This window comes from Nyctibius grandis, chromosome 29, assembly GCF_013368605.1.
Source record: "Nyctibius grandis isolate bNycGra1 chromosome 29, bNycGra1.pri, whole genome shotgun sequence".
Lineage (NCBI taxonomy): Eukaryota > Metazoa > Chordata > Aves > Nyctibiiformes > Nyctibiidae > Nyctibius > Nyctibius grandis.
In genome coordinates, this window is record NC_090686.1 from 5,702,897 (window position 1) to 5,723,929 (window position 21,033).

Below are 21,033 nucleotides of genomic sequence, written 5' to 3' on the forward strand. Positions count from 1 at the left end.
TGGGTGATGAGCTAATTGACTTGTTCATTGAATCTGGTTTGCCACATACCTGGATGAGGAAGCATCATTTCTATTGCTTGGTTGTACTGGAAAGAGAGGCCGGGTGAATTCAGGCAGAGATCGTGGTGTGGTGCTCCACCTGAGCTGGTGTGAGGAACCTCAAAAACCCCTCCAGAGGTACCTGAAGATAAAGGTTCATAGGGTTTGAGCCAAATACACACACCGGGGCTACCTCTGGTGGGAAATCATGGTACTTCCTGCACCTCCACGCTGGGACGACGCTGCACAACAAGGCAACGTAGGGATGGCTGACATAAGGCTGTCGTGTATGATACAGAGGTAGAGAGTTGACAAGATTTATTCCCCTGCGGTTTTCTAGATCTGGCTGACCCACTTCCTGAAAAAAACCTGGCATTATCATTCAAACAAACCTGGCCAGCGAATGTCTGTTGTGAGTGCTGGCGAGGAGGTGACAAAACACCCATTTTAGTGCTGCAGAGAATTAGAAATAAAACCTAAAATCCATAAGAACCACACACTTCCAGGAGGACGCTGGAGATGAGTTCTTACTGGTCATTTCACAGAGTTTTAAGCCTGGAGTTGTACAGAAGCATCTTTCTAAAACAATGAAGTATATTGTTCATTTACCCATCAGCATTTTTTCCCCTTTTGATCATATGCTCCTCCTTGGGCTTGTTCAGTAAAATAAACTCATATGCCCGAGGGAAAAAGAATACTTTCTTCCTTCCTGAGCAACTCAAAAGCATGCTCGGCAGGCCGTGTGCTAGGAAAGGCTGCTGACCCCAACCCAACGCATCTGCAGAGCTGCACAAGATGAAGGCACTTAAGGACGTACGCCGGGCCCTACCCTACTTCATGACTACAGGGTCTGCCATCGAGTCGCTCTGATCCCGTAACGCCCGACTACCCCGCTCCTGCGAAGGCACCGTGCTGTTCCCAGCGGAGATACGCGGGAAAGGGGCGTCTGGGTGTCTCCTGGGAGAGCTGCGGTGAGGGGCTGCTAGACAGGCACCGGAGAGAGAATATCCCTGAGCTCTTGTTTCTATATTTTGTTTGAACCAGTAATAAATTCAGTCCCTAAGGGTGCTGTGAATCTGTGGGATGTACGATGCTCAGATCAGGGCTCTTGCTTTATATGTGAAAGAAACTTGAAAGACAAATTGCCCAAGGAGCTCAGCTTCAACCCTGGACTGAGTTTCATACATTTTGCAGGTTGTTACAGGCACATACAGAATTTGCAGGATTATTTGGGCTGTTCTTACTGCAAATGTGAATGTTCCAGGATTGCAGGCAACCAGCTGAGTACATGGCTGGCGCTGTGCTTCTCTTCAGGCTCCGAAAGACTGACTGGGAAAACATCTACTAGCTTTTCTTTTATGCTTTTGTTTTCCTCAGTTGGTGGGGATGGGGGGGAACCACCAGGACTTGCCAATGAGGAAAGTGAGGTGGGTTTTTATCTTTTTAAAAAGAAAAAAAAAAAAGAGGTGTTCCCAGCTTACCCCATCAGAAAGAGAAATTTGGAAATTAAGAGGGAGGGGTATTTGGAGTTTTCTGGATTTATTTAAACCACACTTCGCTCCTCCACCTGGCTCTGACCGTCCCCAAGCAGACTCTCGCCTGGCTCCCCGGGTCGGGGCGGGAGTGGTGGGGGGGACTCAGCACACTGCATTTGCTCTGCCCACGCCAACTCGCTGCGCTCGCAAGGAAACAAGGGATTTAGTTCAGAGTTGTATTGATTGAAAAGGCAGAGGGAGGTTTGGGCTGGTCTTAGGGCTTGCTCGTACCCAACACTGGCACTCTGACGGTTCCACACGTGCTCTGAAGTGTGTGTTTAACTCTGTGCAGGTCAGTGGTTGTATTGACTGAGAACATTGATCCTTACAGATAAGCATCCACCTCGCTGGGCTGGGGAATTTAAAAGGTGCAATGAATAACATGCAAAAAACCCACCAAATCCAAACCCCAACTCTATGAATCCAGGGAGGAAAAAAATTGTATTTGACAGAGGAAAAACAGGTCTAAATTGAGGTCAGTGGGAATTTTACCACTAGATTTCTAAGCAGGCAGGATATGGTTTCAAACTGTGAAAACATAAATAAGGGAAATACCTCAATTTCCCCCATTTCAGAAAACAAAGCCATTATTTTAACCTGAACCACAGGGTTCAGAAGGACTGTTTCCTCTCCTAGTTCTGTCTGTGATCCCTGTGAGCAGCCTGCACAGCTCCCTGCATTCTGCATTAACCAAAAGCAGCGCTACACTGATGCATTTCTTAATGGTGGGCAACCGGGTCTATTAAAAATCTTATTAAACATATCGCTTGCAGCGTTCTCTGGAAGGATACAGATTGTTTGTGATTAAAACAGCCTTTATAGATCTTATTTGAACTTTACTGTAGCTGTGACCTAACCCACCCAAACAAAAAAAACTCCCTGCAACAACCTTGATCATAGACTCACAGAATCATTTTGGTTGGAAAGGACCTTTAAGATCATTGAGTCCAACCCTTAACCCAGCACTGCCAAGGCCACCACTAACCCATGTCCCTCAGCACCACATCTACACGGCTTTTAAATCCCTCCAGGGGTGGGGACTCCACCCTGGGCAGCCTGTTCCAGTGCCTGACAACCCTTTCGGTGGAGAAATTGTTCCTGATCTCCAATCTAAACCTCCCCTGGTGCAACTTGAGGCCGTTTCCTCTGGTCCTATCACTTGTTACCTGGGAGAAGAGACCGACCCCCACCTCGCTACACCCTCCTTTCAGGCAGTTGTAGAGAGCGAGAAGGTCTCCCCTCAGCCTCCTTTTCTCCAGACTAAACACAAAGGGACGCTTGAACAGAGCCACTGGAGTCCCAGAATCAAGGACATACTGTGGGCAGGATTAGCATGTTCTGTGTGTAAATGCAAAAAAACCCCTACAAAACTTGTGAGGCTGAACTGCAGACCGAATCCTAGCTCTGTTTATGAAAAGATGATATTTGATTCTCCTAGTCCACTGAAAATAAATTCAACCTAAACTGAATTCTAAATTAGTGTTTCATTATGTGCAGTGTACACAGAAAACTCTTTTAGCAAGAAAATGCAAAACAAAGCTTCACACTTTTGAATTATAGCTATTACCTTTCCCCCTGCCAGCTCCTGTTCTTTTTTTTCTTTTCTTTTTGATTTATCTGATGCTTGTGCAGAACTCCCTACTAAGTCTGCCATTAAAGAAAGTGCTAACGGCGGTAATTAAACCTAAAGATTGTTGACAGTTACTAGAAATCACCGTTTAGATTATTGGCAATTCCTGTGCTGAGATATCATCATCGGTGAGCTCGTACGACAGCAAGATTCAAGAACATAGTCTGGTGCAAAATGAAGAAAATACCAGCACCTGAAACAACTTTATGACCCATAAATGACTAATAGGCTGGAAAACTCATGCTTCTTCATTTATTCGCAGAATCACAGAATCGTTTTGGCTGCAAAGGACCTTTAAGATCATCGAGTCCAACCATTAACCCAGCACTGCCAAGGCCACCAGTAACCCATGGCCCTCAGCACCACATCTAATCGGCTTTTAAATACTTTTGTGATCACAGAATCACAGAATCAACCAGGTTGGAAGAGACCTCAGGGATCATCGAGTCCAACCGTTGCCCTGACACCACGTCAACTAGACCATGGCACTAAGGGCCATGTCCAGTCTTGTCTTAAACACCTCCAGAGATGGTGACTCCACCACCTCCCTGGGCAGCCCATTCCAATGTCTAATGACCCTTTCTGAAAAGAAATGCTTCCTAATGTCCAACCTGAACCTCCCCTGGCGAAGCTTGAGGCTGATGTTCCTTCTTTCCCCAGAACAGTGTGCCAAGGATGAGCATTAAAACAACCCCCGGTGGGGGAGCACGGTTGCTCTGTGATTCTCCCCAGGACAGAGGTGGTGGCCGAGGGACAAGGCAAGGATGGCAGTGCAACCTCCCCGGTTTGGTCTGGTCTCTGCCGGCAGTGCTCATGGTACCCAGCGACAGCATCACAGGCTGCATCAAACACAGGTTTAATTAGTGGACCAAACTGGATACAATTTTGTGACATAAGCTGAGGTGAGAGGGCATATATGACGGGTGTTAGGTAAATGTCACTGACTGGGCAGGTGAATTTGCAGGAGACACAGGAGACACTGCAGAAGGGAGATGCACACACTCACCATACACGTCCCACTGTCTCCAGCACCATTCCCACCTGCAGCCAGGGCTTCTCATTTTCTTTTCATCCACGGTCCCTTCAGCACCTCCTCCCCCAACTGCAGCCAGTGACTTTCAGCTTTCCTATGCAGAAATGGCACACCTATGATATATTTTTATAGACATCAGTGATTGAAACATAAAAATAAAAGAGAGTGAGCTTAAACAGCCTGTCGCAGTTTGCATGGTGGGATGGTTGTGATTAATACCCAAACAACATGTTGTTGGTTCTCACTAGATCAAAGTAGGATAAATCCATAAATTTGAAAAAACAAATCCACTGTCAAAACACAAACCCAAAAATCCAGCAACTACTTATTTTCAAGGATGACACTGCTGAATAATAAATGATTTATAGGCATCCAGTGGAAATTCTTCAGAGTTATTGTAAGTATGGGTGTGAATAATTATGGGATGGTGACTCCACCACTGCCCTGGGCAGCCTGTTCCAGTGCTTGACAACCCTTTCAGGGAAGAAATTGTTCCTGATCTCCAATCTAAACCTCCCCTGGCACAACTTGAGGCCGCTTCCTCTCGTCCTATCACTTGTTACCTGGGAGAAGAGACCGACCCCCACCTCACTACACCCTCCTTTCAGGCAGTTGTAGAGAGCGAGAAGGTCTCCCCTCAGCCTCCTTTTCTCCAGACTAAACACCCCCAGGTCCCTCACCCGCTCCTCATCACACTTGTGCTCCAGACCCTTCACCACCTTCGTTGCCCTTCTCTGGACTCGCTCCAGCACCTCAAGGTCTTTCTTGTCGTGAGGGGCCCAAAACTGAACACAGGTTCGAGGTGCGGCCTCACCAGTGCCGAGTACAGGGGGATGATCCCTGCCCTGGTCCTGCTGGCCACACTAGTGCTGATACAAGCCAGGATGCTGGTGGCCTTCTTGGCCACCTGGGCACACTGCTGGCTCATGTTCAGCTGCCCATCGACCAACACCCCCAGGTCCTTCTCCAGCCACTCTTCCCCCAGCCTGTAGCATTGCATGGGGTTATTGTGCCCCAAGTGCAGGACCTGACACTTGGCCTTGTTGACCCTCATACAGTTGGGCTCGGCACATCGATCCAGTCTGTCCGTCTTGCTTTTGGCCACAGGTACTCAAGCCACAGCACTGTTGAGGCTCTTCTTTCAGCCAGGTGCTGCGGAGCAGCTCAGCATTCCAGGGTGAGCTCATTACAAGCTCATATCAATTTGCAAGTAATTATTTGTGGATGTAGACACAAAAGATGTGGGAAGGGAACTCCATTGAGTTTAAGTCTATGGAGAGCTAGACCTCAGGAAGATGCACATGGTTTCAGCAGATGAAGTTACTGCCCCTGCCCATCACAGTGGAAGGTTACCATCTCTACAGCCTATTCAGGGCAGTAAGGAAAAAAGCCCCAAAATACAAAACCCAATGAATTTTGCCTTCATTTCAGCCAGTGCCTACAAAGCGCGGTGGCTCAGCTGGAGCAGGGGTGGGCACAGGTTTTATCTGAACTACTAGTTTTTGTACCACTGTGGCTGCAAGGTGGTTAATAGTCCTCTGCTGGGAAGTAAAACTTTAAGACATTGCACTGTGATCCACAAAAAGCTCAGCCAACCATGGCCCATAAAACATTAACAACCTGCAGAGCTCAGCCGTACATTCCTCTTTCCTACTTAGTGTTGCTGGGAGAGTAGGAGTAAACAGGAGAACACTCGGTGGCAGCATCAGGCGTAAAGTAACCCAGGTTAAAAGAGAAAAAAGTTATTTTTCGGCAGTAAGAGTTCCCATTTCACAACGCGGTTAAGCGCTTGTGTTTTCATGAGGCAGGGAGCAGCGTCAGGTATTTGTCACCAAGATGTTTGTTTGAGACCTCATTAGCAACGACAGAGCATGTTTAATGAACAGGGGCTCATTTCTTATTAAAGACTCCAAACCAGCGCCACATTTATCACGTGAATCAGTCAACGTGAGGAGCAATCACTACCTGGTGGAAGGGAGCTTTGGAAGACCTGTGAGGACATTCACTTGACAGCAAGCGCAGGAGTAGTACCCGAGCAACTCACGGACAGGGAGAGCGCAAAGGACAAGAAAGGAGGTTTGACGAGTAAACCATTTGCAGTGATGGGGGAAAGAACTAAGACAAAGCAGAGGGAAAATAAAAGCGAAGAAAACTGGGTGGCCCAAAGGGGATAGAAGCATTCTTCCCTTTCTGTGCGCTCCTGCTTATCCTGAAGATGTTTATCGCATCTTCTCCACTGTTTTGTTGCTAGAATGCCATTTTCTTCCCTACTTGGCAGCCTAGCAAGAATGTGGCATGTTTTAGAGACTTTGTCATCATCTTTGTTTCCAGATTTGTCTCATCAGCAAATCTACATTTTTTTAATATCTATTCAGATTGCTGTCACTTACTTGTTTCTAAAGGCACCAAGTTTTGCCTAGGGGAGCACCACAGTTTTATCAGTCCCTGCACAAAAAATCTTTCCCTTCTCAGAGGGCTCCAGCTTTTAGCTCAGCAAGGCACATTCTTCTTTTGTCTTCTTTTGATATTTCGGAAGATTTTTAAAAAGTCAGTCACCATCACCACGGGGCCCCTATCTGAGCAACAACAGCAAAGGATAAACAAGAAAAGGCAGACGGGAAAAGGTGAAGAAGGAGTAAGATCAGAGGCTGCTTTTGAGGAACCCAGCGAGCACTGGTCCCTGAAAGTTGGCCCTTAGGCACAGGAATCCAACAGATCCTAGGACCTGCTGCAGAACACACCTGAGCCGATGGTACCGTATTTAAGGAGGTGATGAAAATTCTGCTCCTCCACCAGAAGACAGGTTGCATCTCCCTGCACTATACTGCAGTCGCAGGATCTAGGCACGTTTTAGCGTGACTTTGTGTACCTGCTGCACAGCAAATACTACTTTGTAAGAAAAGGAGTGTTTTAACATGGTTTGCTTCTGCAGACTTAAATTCAGCCCCAGCTCAGGGTAAATATTTCCTGCTCCCACTTCCAGCTGGTATTTTTCCCTTCAACTAAACAAGCAAATAAAGTTACACAATGTATTTCCTTTAAAGTAGAATTTCAAAGGGAGGAAAGGTGATCCACAGACATAGGAAAAAGGATGAGCTTGAGAAACAGAAAAGCTATCAGGTACATCCAAAGGACAGGAAAGGAGGTGGCAGGAAAATGGAAATTCTTCAAGAATTGCCATGTTCCTCTAAATGGTTTTGTGTGTCTAATTAACTTTCAACTGCATTAATTGGTGCCTACCACCCTACTGCCCCCCCATGAAAACAGCTAGTAAAACACACCTTCTCATGAGATTGCTCTGGGATTTACAACTTGCTTGGGGCCAGACTCACCCATCTCTCCCCACCAGGGGACAACTGGGCTGAAGCAGCTCTTTTCAATGGCTGGAACCAAGGGGAAAAGCTTCTTCACAGGGCAAATACACTGATTTTTTTTCAGTAAGCATCTGTCCTCAAGATCTCTTTTTTTTTTCCTCCCCATTTAACTTAACTCGGTTCTTCCGTAGCCATTTCTCTCTGTGTATTATTTATTGACCTCACTTTCACATCCCACGGGACTTGCTGCTTTAAAAATCACGCAAGCTTCTAGTAATTGCAGATGATCGCCAGACTATAGGAAACAACACAGTCACGCTGTGGTTCCTTACCCTGTGATATATTCCCTAATGTTATGCTAAAATGTATATCTGGGCACTCGGGTCACACGTTATCACCAGCTCTGGCACTCTCCCTCCTTTGACACAACAGCTCCACGAGGGCTCTTCCCTTCTGGTTGTCTGTTTATAAAGTCACCAACTACTGCAACAGCTCTAGACGCAGCACGACAACTGGAAAAAGTAAGGACAGGAGAAGGAGGGGTGCTAGTGCAGAGTTACCAAAGCAACCCTGCTCCTGCTTGTGCCTGGCAAATTGTGGCTATGGTCCTGCACAGGTGGGAATTTGGGAATTCCTCCACAGGCTGTGTGTCATCAGGGCCCCATCACTCCTCAGCATCAGAGTCATGCACAAGTACGTGACCATTAATGCAGCAAAACCACTCGCACTACTCCTCTCTCTCAAAACCCTACCTGTAATTTTTTTGATAACATCCTATAATAATTCCATTTATTACCTTACAGCAGAAATCTTTGCTGTTGCAACTCTTTGGATAATGAAAGCCGGAACAAGTCAATGCTTATTTTTTTTTCCTTTTTTTTTTTTTTTTAAATTAAATTAGCTTTTTAAGCAAAAAACATTCAACCCTCTCCCCCTCTCCCAACTTGAAAAACATTACACTGCAAAACTTAAGGACTGGGCCGTGGTCAGAGTATCCGCTGTCTGTAGATGTTTAACTTGAGCCCCTTCTCCACAAGCATTGCGATATGTATTCAGTGCACAGGGTGAAGCTGCTCCAGGGAGGGTTCAGATCCCCATAACCGAGGAAGCTATTCTCTACTGTCTCACCACACAATGACTGTAAGACCATTACCAGTATGCCCTGTCTCCCTTTCAGCAGAAACTTCTCCATTAACAGAGACAACGCAGACTGATCGCTTCCGTACAAGACGCAGTCAGCAGTCCCACCGCCTCACTCGCTCACGGCAGAGGACCATCCACTTACCTTTAAGCTTTGCTTTTAGGAACGTGGCGAGTCCCTGTCCTGTTGATGCACAACAGCACACACGGACACAGCACTGTGCCAGGCACTACTGACAAACCCAAACAGACACGCCTGTTATGGTTGATTAAATCAATCCAATCTCACACTGTCACTTAACGTGACTTCAGGGAGACCTTTTGCCACCCCACTCCAAGAATCTGATGTTTCTTGACACTAGTTAAGAGAGGAATTTGGAGCTTGAATATCAGAAGGGATTTCCTCAAATGAACTGACGAGCACGTTGTCCTTACCCTCTCTCTGGGCACTCAAGTTCTGCAAGTAGGTCTATCTCTTCCAGGTGAATTGGATGTGTGCAGGACCAGGCATTATTTTATCAGAGGGTGTCTCTGGCACAGCCTAAGGAACAGGCTTCAGATTTTCTCTCTTCTGTAATGCACAATTTTACTACCCAAACTAGTACATTATTGCTCCCTCTCCCCAGCTGTTGATACACCACCCCTGAAGTCCTATCAAGCTCTAAAAGTTGTCGACACACGCATTGAAGCTTATTTCCCGTTCATGTTGTTTTCAGTACAAAGGTTTTCCTATTTTAATTCTGTTGCTGAGTTATTCCCTTTCTCCTTGACGTGGTTTCAACAGCATTTATTGTAATTAAGACTTCTAAAAACCGAATGTACAATTTTCTTTGTGAAAAAATTAAATGGACTGTTCACCCTATGAACGGCGAAACGGCACTGGGGTTCCTAAAACACCTTCCTATCCATGGCTGCCTATGGACACCTCCCAACACTTCTAGATTTGCCCAAAGCACCCAGACTACTATAACTTAATACCACAGGCAATTTCAAAATGTTGAAAATGAAAACTTCCTGAGATCCCTTTACAGCTTCAGTATAATCTGAGCCAACGCTGGGCATTTTATCAAGCCAAAAATGTGCTGCCCAATGTAGACAGTGAAATTAATAATGGATGCACAAGGCCAATCCACAGTGTTTAATTATTCTTACCCAATTCAGAAGTCAGCTGGTACTTGCTGTCACCAGTTTCACACCAAACATTGCCGTCTTCAGCTTGGAACGTGAAAGCATCTTCTTCAGCGCTAGAAGTGGGCCAACATCGTGTTTTCCAGTTTAATCTCTTCCTGCAAGTTACAGACCACTGTGGTGTGAGACCTTACAGAGCAAATGGCTCATTTTTACAACACAGTGTTGAAGTCTTGACAGATTCTTGCCTGTTCTGCGATGCTGGGATAACTGATTCCTCCTTTTCAGACTATAATACACTAGCTACAGACTATATGAAATCTCTTTGATCTGACTAAGAAACTCCCATGTCTGCAGAGCATCTCCCCAAAACACAGGGAAGTTACTCGACGTTTGCAAGGAAAGCAAGTCCACCTGACCAACAAATTTTGGAACTCGGAAATTAGAGCTTTCCAACACAGCATGAGTAGTCTACACGCAGGAACACGGAGCCTCTTAAAATTGTTGGGATTTCCATTCATTTCCTTATCAAGCTGAACATGATTTATCAATGCTCTGCACCAGCTTTTAAATAAGGGGTTTTTTTTTGGGCAGGACAGTGTAGACAGTGCAGGGGAGGCAAAAACACTGAGAAGAGGGAAGGCTTTTTTTGAAATCTACTGTCAGCCAAAACGAAATCAACATTGCAAGCAGATCCTAGGTTCATTTAAATGCATCGCTGAAGTTAGTATAATTTATTCCAGGTGAGGATTTGTTGTTTGAATTTTGAACCACTTTGATAAGACATGTCTTAGTAACAGTCTTCTACACTGGTGATGCCAGCAGCAATTCTAAGAAAGCGAAGTTTATTTTGCTGCATTTGAGCAAGTCATCCACATAAGCTGGTTATAGTGCCCCAAAACTCTATTTCAGAGACTCCAAACAGAATTCTTCCTCTAGCCTAATCTCCTGTGATCATAGATCAGACAGCACTGCTTTCTGAAATGCCTGTTTTATCACGATTTCATCTTACAGCAACATGCAATCACTCAACTCCGTCAAGCTTCCCTGGGCCTGTGGAACACCCAGCCAAGTTAAAACCCAGACAAAAGCGCCAGGCCAGCGACAAACCTTGCCATGCCCCGCGTGGAGTGAAGAACAGAAAAAGAGAAATGGGAGGTACGTAAAAAGGGAAGGTGCTTGTTTACTGGATAAGGAGTCATTTATATTTAGCAACTCAATGTTCTGTGCTGCTGGTGAAAGACAATGAGGGAAGTAAAGCGGCTCTCAGACAGGTTAACCACCAACTTTATCTACAGCTTCAGTGTTGTGGGGCAGCTGTTTCTGGGAAACTATGCTAGGATGCAAAATTGGCAAGAAAACTCCTAATAGTTTGTTACCTCAGCTCAAGGAACACGACACAAGTATTGCTGCCTTTTGTATAAGATTCACTAAAAGGTAACATTTATCTCTTCATGACTTGGAGCTCACTTTGTGCCTTGATAAATGCCTGTTAAAGTGATGACTTCACTGTATTTTTTTGAACAAACAGAATAAATGAAGAAAGATACTCTGTTAATTTCAGAGCTGGATTGGAAACAATAGAACATAGTTCTTTCAGAACAAAATAACACTTTTAGCTTTATCATTTGATGTAAGTTCTTTTCCAATAACAGCCAAAATGCTGGAAATCCAGTGTCCTGTACAAGAAGCAAGGGATCTCCTTCTCCTTTCCTAAGCCATTCAAAAATGTCCTGACATTTGTGTTACCCTCCTCCGAGCTACCCAGTATATGTGATTGAGCCATTCATGGATTTGATTTACCAGAAGGATGACTGGAGCAACAAAACTTCGAAGACATAAGAAACCTTTCTTTGTATTTCATGTGGCTCTTGGAGACAAATATGCCAGATACACCTCTGGGTTCATGAAAAATGCGTTTGTGTAGAAGGTTGGTCTGAACCGACATGTTACTTTTAAAAACTATGCAAATTCCACAATAAACCCATGCAACGATCAGAGAAAGTGTTGGGAGGTTTCTGTACTACATCTGTCTGTTCTATATGAACACAATAACTAAAACACAATAACATTTCCCCTCTTCTGCATATGCAATTATTTGTGGGAGCAAGTACACACCTAATCAATCTGTAAGATAGAATCATAGAATCACAGACTCATTTTGGCTGGAAAGGACCTTTAAGATCATCAAGTCCAACCCTTAACCCAGCACTGCCAAGGCCACCACTAAACCATGTCCCTCAGCACCACATCTACACGGCTTTTAAATCCCCCCAGGGATGGGGACTCCACCACTGCCCTGGGCAGCCTGTTCCAGTGCTTGACAACCCTTTCGGTGAAGAAATTGTCCCTGATCTCCAATCTAAACCTCCCCTGGCACAACTTGAGGCTGTTTCCTCTCATCCTATCACTTGTTACCTGGGAGAAGAGACCAACCCCACCTCACTACACCCTCCTTTCAGGCAGTTGTAGAGAGCGAGAAGGTCTCCCCTCAGCCTCCTTTTTTCCAGGCTAAACCCCCGCCAGGTCCCTCAGCCGCTCCTCATCACACTTGTGCTCCAGACCCTTCACCAGCTTCATTGCCCTTCTCTGGACTCGCTCCAGCACCTCAAGGTCTTTCTTGTCGTGAGGGGCCCAAAACTGAACACAGGATTCGAGGTGCGGCCCCGCCAGTGCTGAGCACAGGGGGATGATCCCTGCCCTAGTCCTGCTGGCCACACTAGTGCTGATACAAGCCAGGATGCTGGTGGCCTTCTTGGCCACCTGGGCACACTGCTGGCTCACATTCAGCCACCCATTGACCAACACCCCCAAGTCCTCTTCCACCAGGCAGCTTTCCAGCCACTTTTCCCCCAGCCTATGGCATTGCATGGGGTTATTGTGCCCCAAGTGCAGGACCCAACACTTGGCCTTGTTGACCCTCATACAGTTGGCCTCAGCCCATCGATCCAGCCTGTCCAGGTCCCTCTGCAGAGCCTTCCTGCCCTCCAGCAGATCAACACTTGCGCCCAACTTGGTGTCATCTGCGAACTTACTGAGGGATCACTTGATCCCCTGGTCCAGATCATTGATAAAGATATTAAAGAGAACTGGCCCTAACACCAAGCCCTGGGGAACAGCACTTGTGACCGGCTGCCAGCTGGATTTAACTCCATTCACCACAACCCTTCGGGCCCAGCCATCCAGCCAGTTTTTTACCCAGCAAAGTGTACGCCCATCCAAGCCATGCACAGTCAGTTTCTCCAGAAGAATGCTGTGGGAGACTGTGTGAAAGGCTTTACTAAAAGCCTTACTACTTTGACACCAGGTAGACAACATCCACAGCCCTTCCCTCATCCAGTAAGCGGGTCATCTTGTCATAGAAGATCAGGTTAGTCAAGCAGGACCTGCCTTTCATAAACCCGTGCTGACTGGGCCTGATATTAATGGTATTAATTATATTACAAATAATAATTATATTACATATAGTAATTATATTACAGATATTACAGACAGAAATGATAGTACAAAAAGTAAAGGTTAAAACTAAGAAGTAAGCTCTTTATAACCAAATGCCTGTAACATTTACATGAATTGTTTCTTATCGTAGTCCCAACACCGCACAGGTTTTTCACACGTGCTTTGCCTTGTTCTATAGACACCAATGGAGATATTCCACCAGGAGATATTCCACTAAGTTAAGCATACGCATCCGTCTTTGCAGGATCTTTTGCTTTCCAATGCTAAAGACTGATCACCATCTCCCTCATCCTACTGACCAATATCATGAGTTTCTCAGTTGCAACTCTTCATTCAACATGTAATTTAAATAAGATATTCTAGTTTCATCAACAGAAAATAAGAATGAACCTGAGTACAGCTTCGTATAACCACACCCTGACTCTGACAGCAATCAAAGCCACGTGCCTGGGGAAGAGCATTGCAGAAGAGGCAACATTTACCGATGCTTTCCCCAGCGCAGTCCCACGCCCCATCAATTTGCCGGCCATGGACCCAATGAGGTTGAGAATTTGAGTGCACAGCTATACAACTAAATGGGGAGAATGCAGACTTTGGAAGCTCAGGGACCCCTGCTTGGCAATTTTGGCACGCCTGTTTATCATCATGTGAATTCAACTGTCATCATCTCAGGCTTTCTTTTGTGTTCATAAGTTAAAAAAAAAAAAAAAGGCAGCTCATTTCCTTGACGTGGCAGGATACATGAATTAACCAGTAATCAAGGAAGTCTGAAGTGATTAGTCCCTGTTTTCTTAAAAGATGTGCATTCAGATGATTTGAAAGATTCAACTCCCAGGATCATGTTCTCAACCTTCATATCACTGAATTCATTTATGTAAAGGACACACGTGTGTCCCAAGAACAGGAAAGAATAACCCAAAGCCTGAATAATGCCTCAAAAAGGATGAGAGTTAGCTCACCCCGATACAATGCAACTCCAACTGCGGTCAGTAGAGACTGTTCCTTCAGCTTCACCAGGAGCTAAACCAGGTTTTGAAAGAAGATAAAACTGTCTTATGGGAGAAGTACCACTGACTTGGACAACAGTCATATTGCTGACTGTGACTGAGGGAATGAGATCCCGACCTGTACCACCATCAGCTGTTTCATTTTAGGCTCTAGGCTGAGCATTTTCATGCTGTGTCGAGCAAAAGCAGAACTCTGAGATCCATAACGGACTTGTATTAGTTCTCCAGACAAGGTTTAAGTTGCTGGCTTCAAACTATAAAGGCTCGTGATGATTCGGGGCTTAGTCATAAAGCAGATTCCGCAGGCAGGTTCCTTCCCGTGTCCCCTGAAAGTGGAAACACATGCTGGAAATGAAGTTGCTGCATGAGAACCGTGCGTGACACAAATGCCCGCAGGTGCCATCACGTGTTATTAGTGCAGGCCCACTACAAATATTTTTTAGAATTTTTTTTTTAAAGAAGGTGAACTGAGGAACAGAAAATGATGTGTACTTTGACATACTTATTTATAAAAAAAAGAACAAAATAGAGAAAAATTGCAAAAAACATGCTGAAGTTTTTTTCTTGGTTAATAAAAATAGAAAATGAAAGCTGTATTAAGATCCATTAATTTTGTTTTGGTTTACCATTCTCTCTTCCCATTTCTCTCTTGGTAACAAAGAAAAAGAAGCAAGCAAGAGGAATAATAAAGGAAAAACTCCTTTTCATGAACAATACTCTGCAAGAAACCTTTTTCATGGTAACTAATCAGGGGAGAGGGAAGATGCAAGTCTCATGAACTTTTAACAGTAGCTATTTAAATACGTGGCTTCTAATTTTTAGCATCGTGGACTTTAGGTATAGGACTTGTTGCACCAATATTAAAAAAAACAAACCCCAAAAAAGGAAAAAAACCAATTTTTTTCTGTAGGCAAGAAAAATACTCACGGATGCAGACCACTAATATTCAACAATGCTAACAAACTCTGGCTGTATGGAGCAGCTCTCTCTTCCTATTAACATCAGAAAATGTAGAATGCTGAAGAGGAAACAGAAGTTAAACCAAACCATTTAAAAATACAGTACTGTGACAGATTTTATTTCATTTTTATCAGTACTACATGCTTACTACCACTAGGAACAGACATGCCTTTTTTTTGTAGTTTTTTTTGTTTTGTTTAGTTTTTTGTTTTGTTTTTTAAACCTATATTAAATGTTGACCTAAAGCTTGCTGTGCCTTGGAGATCTGGCTCAGGAGATAACTGCATGAATTTTTATTTAAATAGATAAGACTTAAGTTCAAAAATAAGACAAATACAGGAAAATTAAATTACAAATTCAGTTCATACAAATATCTCTTATTCTATGCACTACGTCCTGTTAATTAGCTGAGGTCTTTTAAAAATTCTTAAAATACTTATGAAACATTATTTACAAATTATATAAATAAATCCTAGGTCACTTTTAAATTAACCAATACAACAAAAAAGTCACCTTTTTGTACGGTGTGTACTAAAAATGTTCTTGTTTATTGATCATAACCCAATTTGCAGTATAAAACGGTTGTTCACTTACATCAAAATGGGTTCAAATAGAAGGAAGGAAGGTATTGGTTTCAAAAGAAAACAAAACATTATTATAAATGCTTAAAAATCAATGAGGCTTCGTAATGTTCTTTTCTGCACAGTTTGCAGTCATTTTTAGAAGTCCCTTCTACAGTATTTGTCTTGTGAACAGGTCATCTCAAAATAGCAGAGACATAGTTTTAGCAAAGGGAAAATACTCAGTACATCGCTCACACGTCACAAAGACCTTTTACCAGAGGGCAAGGACAGAGCACGGAATGTCAGTGGCCAGCACAAGCCTTTACAACATTTAACTTAAAAGGCAGCATTTATAGAACTAATCACAGACTATACACATCCTGCACCGAACAGCAATCGAAAGGACTGGAAAATATACATTGAGGAAAACAAAGAGACCGATGATTTTTCCATTACCTTTGTTAAAATTAATGCTTTTCTCCTTGTCTTTTGTTTTAAAACCAGCATCGACACCACCAACAACTACAACTACCTTTTCCTTTAACATAATATATGCCAGGTAACTACCGTACGTGAGAAATGTACAATAAAAGGAGGGAAACCACTGAATTTCCAATGCAGACACATGAAGATATAAAGCCATACAGATTCCAAAGTGCCATGAATACCCAATTCAAGTGATGGTTTACAGCATGGAGGAAAGAAACTAAATGGAACTTGCTCTAGGGGTTGCCAAGCCCTTCAGCTGTATCTTCCGTTTCCCCTTTGGCTGCTTTGGTGAGAATTTCCATCCATTTCATCTGCAGGTCTTCATCTTCCGCACTGAAATATAGAGTTTGCTGGGACTGGCAAAGCTTAAAAACATGCTTCACTTCAAACTTCTCACCAGAACCTGGTAAACTGACTTCGTATCCAGGCAGAGGAATAGGACGCGGGCTCCGTCCATCCTAGAGAAGAAAGAACAAATGTAAAAATTCAGCAACAAATGGTATTTGAAATGGGAGGAGCGAGGGTATATGGCACAGGGAAGAAAGATTTCCTCTCCATGGGATTGAAGAAGTGCCTGTTTCGGACAGCTTAAAACACACTTTGAAGTAGTAGGATGTGATTGGAGATGCTTTGTCCTACACCCGAGACACGGTCACCAGGCCCACTCTCAGGCTAGGCAGCTACACCACAACTCGAAGGGAGGTTGTAGTGAAGTGGGAGTCGGCCTCTTCTACTGGGCAACTAGCGATAGGACAAGAGGACACAGCCTCAAGCTTCGCCAGGGGAGGTTCAGGTTGGACATTAGGAAGAATTTCTTTACAGAAAGGGTTATTAGACATTGGAAGGGGCTGCCCAGGGAGGTGGTGGAGTCACCATCTCTGGAGGGGTTTAAGGAAAGACTGGACATGGCACTTAGTGCCCTGGTCTAGTTGACAGGGTGGTGTCAGGGCAATGGTTGGACTCGATGATCCCAGAGGGCTCTTCCAACCTGGTTGATTCTGTGGTTCTGTGAACTCTCCCCAACCCCGAGTGGCTCGGTGCATGCCGCCAGCTGCCCACCCCTCCGTGCCAGCGCCGCAGCCTGCGGCCCTGCCCGCAGAGCCAACGCGCGTGCTTAAATGAGCACGCGAACGCCGCTCCAGAGCTCACGGGCATTCGGCTCCTCGGTCAGTGCTGTACTCAGGAAACAGAGAAGAGGCAATATCGACTGCTTAAATTAAAACAATAAAAGGCAATGATTTATTGGTGCTTCATTCTTCTTATTTAACAGGTTCCCTTTCGCACTAAGATCACAGATCCGGCAGGGAATAGTTCAGGGTAGTCCCCTTTGAGCCTCACAGAACACTGGTAAGGTTGGTTTAAAGGAGACAAATAAGCAGAGCTAGACACTGAGAGACACAAAGACAACTACCAGGGAAGAGAGTTTGAAATAAAAGAGAATTTCAGATTTTAAATCAATCAGTGAATCTTCTCAGAAGGCCTTGGGTTATTTATGATGCCTTTCAGAGCTGTCAAGGAAGTCGAAGCTCAGATTCTTGAGCATCCTTTAAAGGCCAGATCAACTCACAGGTCTAAGGAGCGATACAGCTCTCTAACAGTCACATCTTGAGCATCAACCAACTGCTCTACTAAGCTCTCAGGAAAGGCGTACTCTGGCAAGGCAGGGTGTGCCATGACCAAGCAACTCGTTCCAACTGATGCCATCAAACTGAAGTCTAAACCACACAGGCATCAAGCATCTGTAAGAAGCCAGCGCCTCTTGAAGCAGCTACTTGTGTAGCAGCCTACTCAAGTTCAACGCCTCATACCAAAGCTAACAAGGCATCCCACAAAGAGGTGGTAAAGCCATTCTTTTGTCACCCCATGCTGAATGCAGATGATTTAGTAAATCTGGAAGGGGACCACAGCTCTGAGAACAACGGCAAAAAAATCTGCTTTCCTAACACTTAGACTAAAGTAATTAAAGTTTCAGAATGGCTCACATCAACGCAAACACATACATTAACTAAAGGGGCAAAAACCACACAGTCAAAAATGTGTCTACACATTTTATTACATCAGTACAAGCTTCCTAATTTATTAATTTACTACTTGTTATTGTCATGCAAAAACGCCAGAGTCCATCTGCTTGGAAGACCAAGCACTATTCAAGGAGATTTATGGCAACTTTGGGTCAAACACTGAAGAATCCAGTTCCTATTTGAGTGCAAGTGGTTGTGTTAAAAGCAGTATACAAGTTCTAGGTCCTGACACCACAGCTGCATCCGTATGAACAGGGAGGTCTTGCACATGCAGAAGTGTGACCTGGCATGTACAGAGTAGCTCTAGACCTGCACACGTGGCAGTGCTAAAGCAAGCAACTATGGGACGGATGAACACAAAATGCACAGGAGCACACGCGAGCTCAACCATGCCTGCGTCATGGATCTTGTTTTAGGAAAATAGACACTAAGACTTGTCACATGTAAAACTGGAGGTTGCCCGTGACAATGAACAACAGTATTGTTTGTAGCCAACGAGTGCAGCCTAAGAGCAAACTGATGTTTGAATTGTACATGTTACACCTACCCAAGGCGTGCAGACACAGGCAAATTAAGCAGACTGCCTTTAGTCTTGCTTCCTCCCTTTTCTTAATACGATGCCTTTGTCACTTTCTTTGTACCTGCCTGATCCAAAAGGAAGGGATTTATATTCTCTCTGAACACTGTCAGATAAAGGTGAAGCACTCAGCCTCCAGCCATACCACACACCCAAAACATCTCTGCGGGACCACGAGCATCTCTGGATTTCCTCTGGCACTGAGCCCTTCCCCTCCTACCCGGAGTCCAACAAACCCAGGGGCTGTTCTGCACCCACGAGGAATTTGGGCCCTACCCTGAGGATTTACAGGCCTTACAGAAAGAGAAATTAAATTTTAAAATTAAAAAATACCATTTTTAAGAGCCTGCTGGATTTGGTTGGTTGAATTGTCTCTTTTAAGTATTTCTGCATGCAACCTACTAGGGCTGCATGCTACCAGTATTTCACCACACCAAACCACCCAGTGCTGAGAAGAGCTTTGCTTTAGGGTTGATTTCAATCATTTTCCTGAGATAGCGAGTGATACACAAAAATCTGCTGGCTGTGTAACACTGTCAGTAATCACAAGCATTGTGCACTCATCTGGACTCCAAGCAGCATAATAGTAATGTGTTATTTATCTAGGTAATTACAGCAGCATTTATTGATTGCTCTATTACAGCCATTACAACACCTGGGGTTTAAGATTTGGGAACGGTAGCTCAGTTCCACCACACATGCAGCTCTATGTCATGCCCCCCTCCATCCAGACATCCCTCTCGCACTGCACATCTCTTACATAAATATACAGAGCACAGTTACCCACTGAGGGACCACTATCATTTTCCCTACTACTTTTGACTAGGCTTAGAAAAATCCCTGGTTTTCCACCCAAACTCCACTCTCTACTTACAAACTAATCCCAACCTTGCACAAATCGTTGAGAGACTCCGGTGACGCGACGGCATGCCAAGATGCAAAGCTCTGCAGGGCCATGAAAAAGGACAGGCAGAGTTTCGTGCAGGGCCAATTAAAGCTTCACCTGAACAGAGTCAATAGACAAGCTGCAAAAACACTTCTCTAAAACCCTGAGCTCAACTTCAAACTCAGCTAGTCCCTTATTTTCTAGGAGTAAATCACATTTATATGATGAATAAAAGATTTTTCTTCAGAATTTATAAAGCAAATTTTTCTCTTGGATTAAAACTGATTAATTATTACATACACTAGCTCTCACTAGACTAGATTTACCCGCCGTATTTCTCCAAAATTCATTACTTCTCTAGCTGGCTGGGCCTCCTTAATTCTGCATTTCTCAATCAGGTGTAAGTTAATGTCAGAGCTCTGGAGGCAGTCGCGCATTTTACAAGGCCAACGGGGGCAGAAGCTCCAGGTGGAGCCCTGTAAAGACAGACTGATTTCTATAAAACCACTGATCTTTAAGCTTGAGGTGGTCTTTGCCTATAAGCAAACTCTTATAATAATTCCACTCAGATAAACATGACAAACAGCTGCACAAATCCTGTCTCAGTCCGAGGACAGATAAAATTGGGATGATTTCCATACTTAAATAAGCTGTGAATTTTATCCTCATGCATAAAGCCTTATGCAAGACTTAAACCGTGAACACTCGGGGGATTAATTCATTCTCCTGGAACAAGGATCTAAAGCAAAAGAGCCATTTTCTCGCTATTTTAAAGCCTGTGAGTCGCATTTCCATTTGCACTGGCATCCTTTTTTCGGTGTGAGGGCCGGGGGTGCACAGGATGAAAGCTGTCAGGGTTTTTACTGTATCAGAAGCTCCACGTTCAGCTCGGTTTACTCCTTCCCAAGAGGCAGCTATTCTTTCTGTTATTTTTAAAAATAATCCCCCAACTTTCAGACTCTTACAGTCATGCTTCACTTGCTCTGTGTTTCAAGACCTGTAATACCATTGTTGGCAATATTATTCCCAAAAGGCACCTCTTTTTCTAGGCACTGAAACGCTTCTTTGCAGGCCTAAAGAGCTTTGTGAGACGCATCAAGATGGTTGTACAAAACAAAACAAAACAATGCCTGGGAAAATAAAGCTCAAGCATGTGAGTGGTTCCCGACTCCAGCAGCTCTGTGGAGAAGGACCTGGGAGTTCTGGTGGACAAGTTCCCCATGAGCCAACAACGTGCTCTTGGGGCCAAGGT

At 44.4% G+C, this 21,033-nt stretch overlaps 1 protein-coding gene across 1 annotated transcript in view; it reads right to left on the bottom strand.

The window, feature by feature from the left end:
* Positions 1 to 15,334: 15,334 nt before the first annotated feature.
* Positions 15,335 to 21,033, bottom strand: part of FGD3 (FYVE, RhoGEF and PH domain containing 3) — a 129,343-nt gene continuing 123,644 nt past the window's right edge. Inside the window, exon 19 of the mRNA XM_068419829.1 lies at positions 15,335 to 16,755. Coding sequence (XP_068275930.1) covers positions 16,531 to 16,755 — 225 coding nt within the window. The 3' untranslated portion in view covers positions 15,335 to 16,530. The remainder of the gene's footprint in view (positions 16,756 to 21,033) is intronic.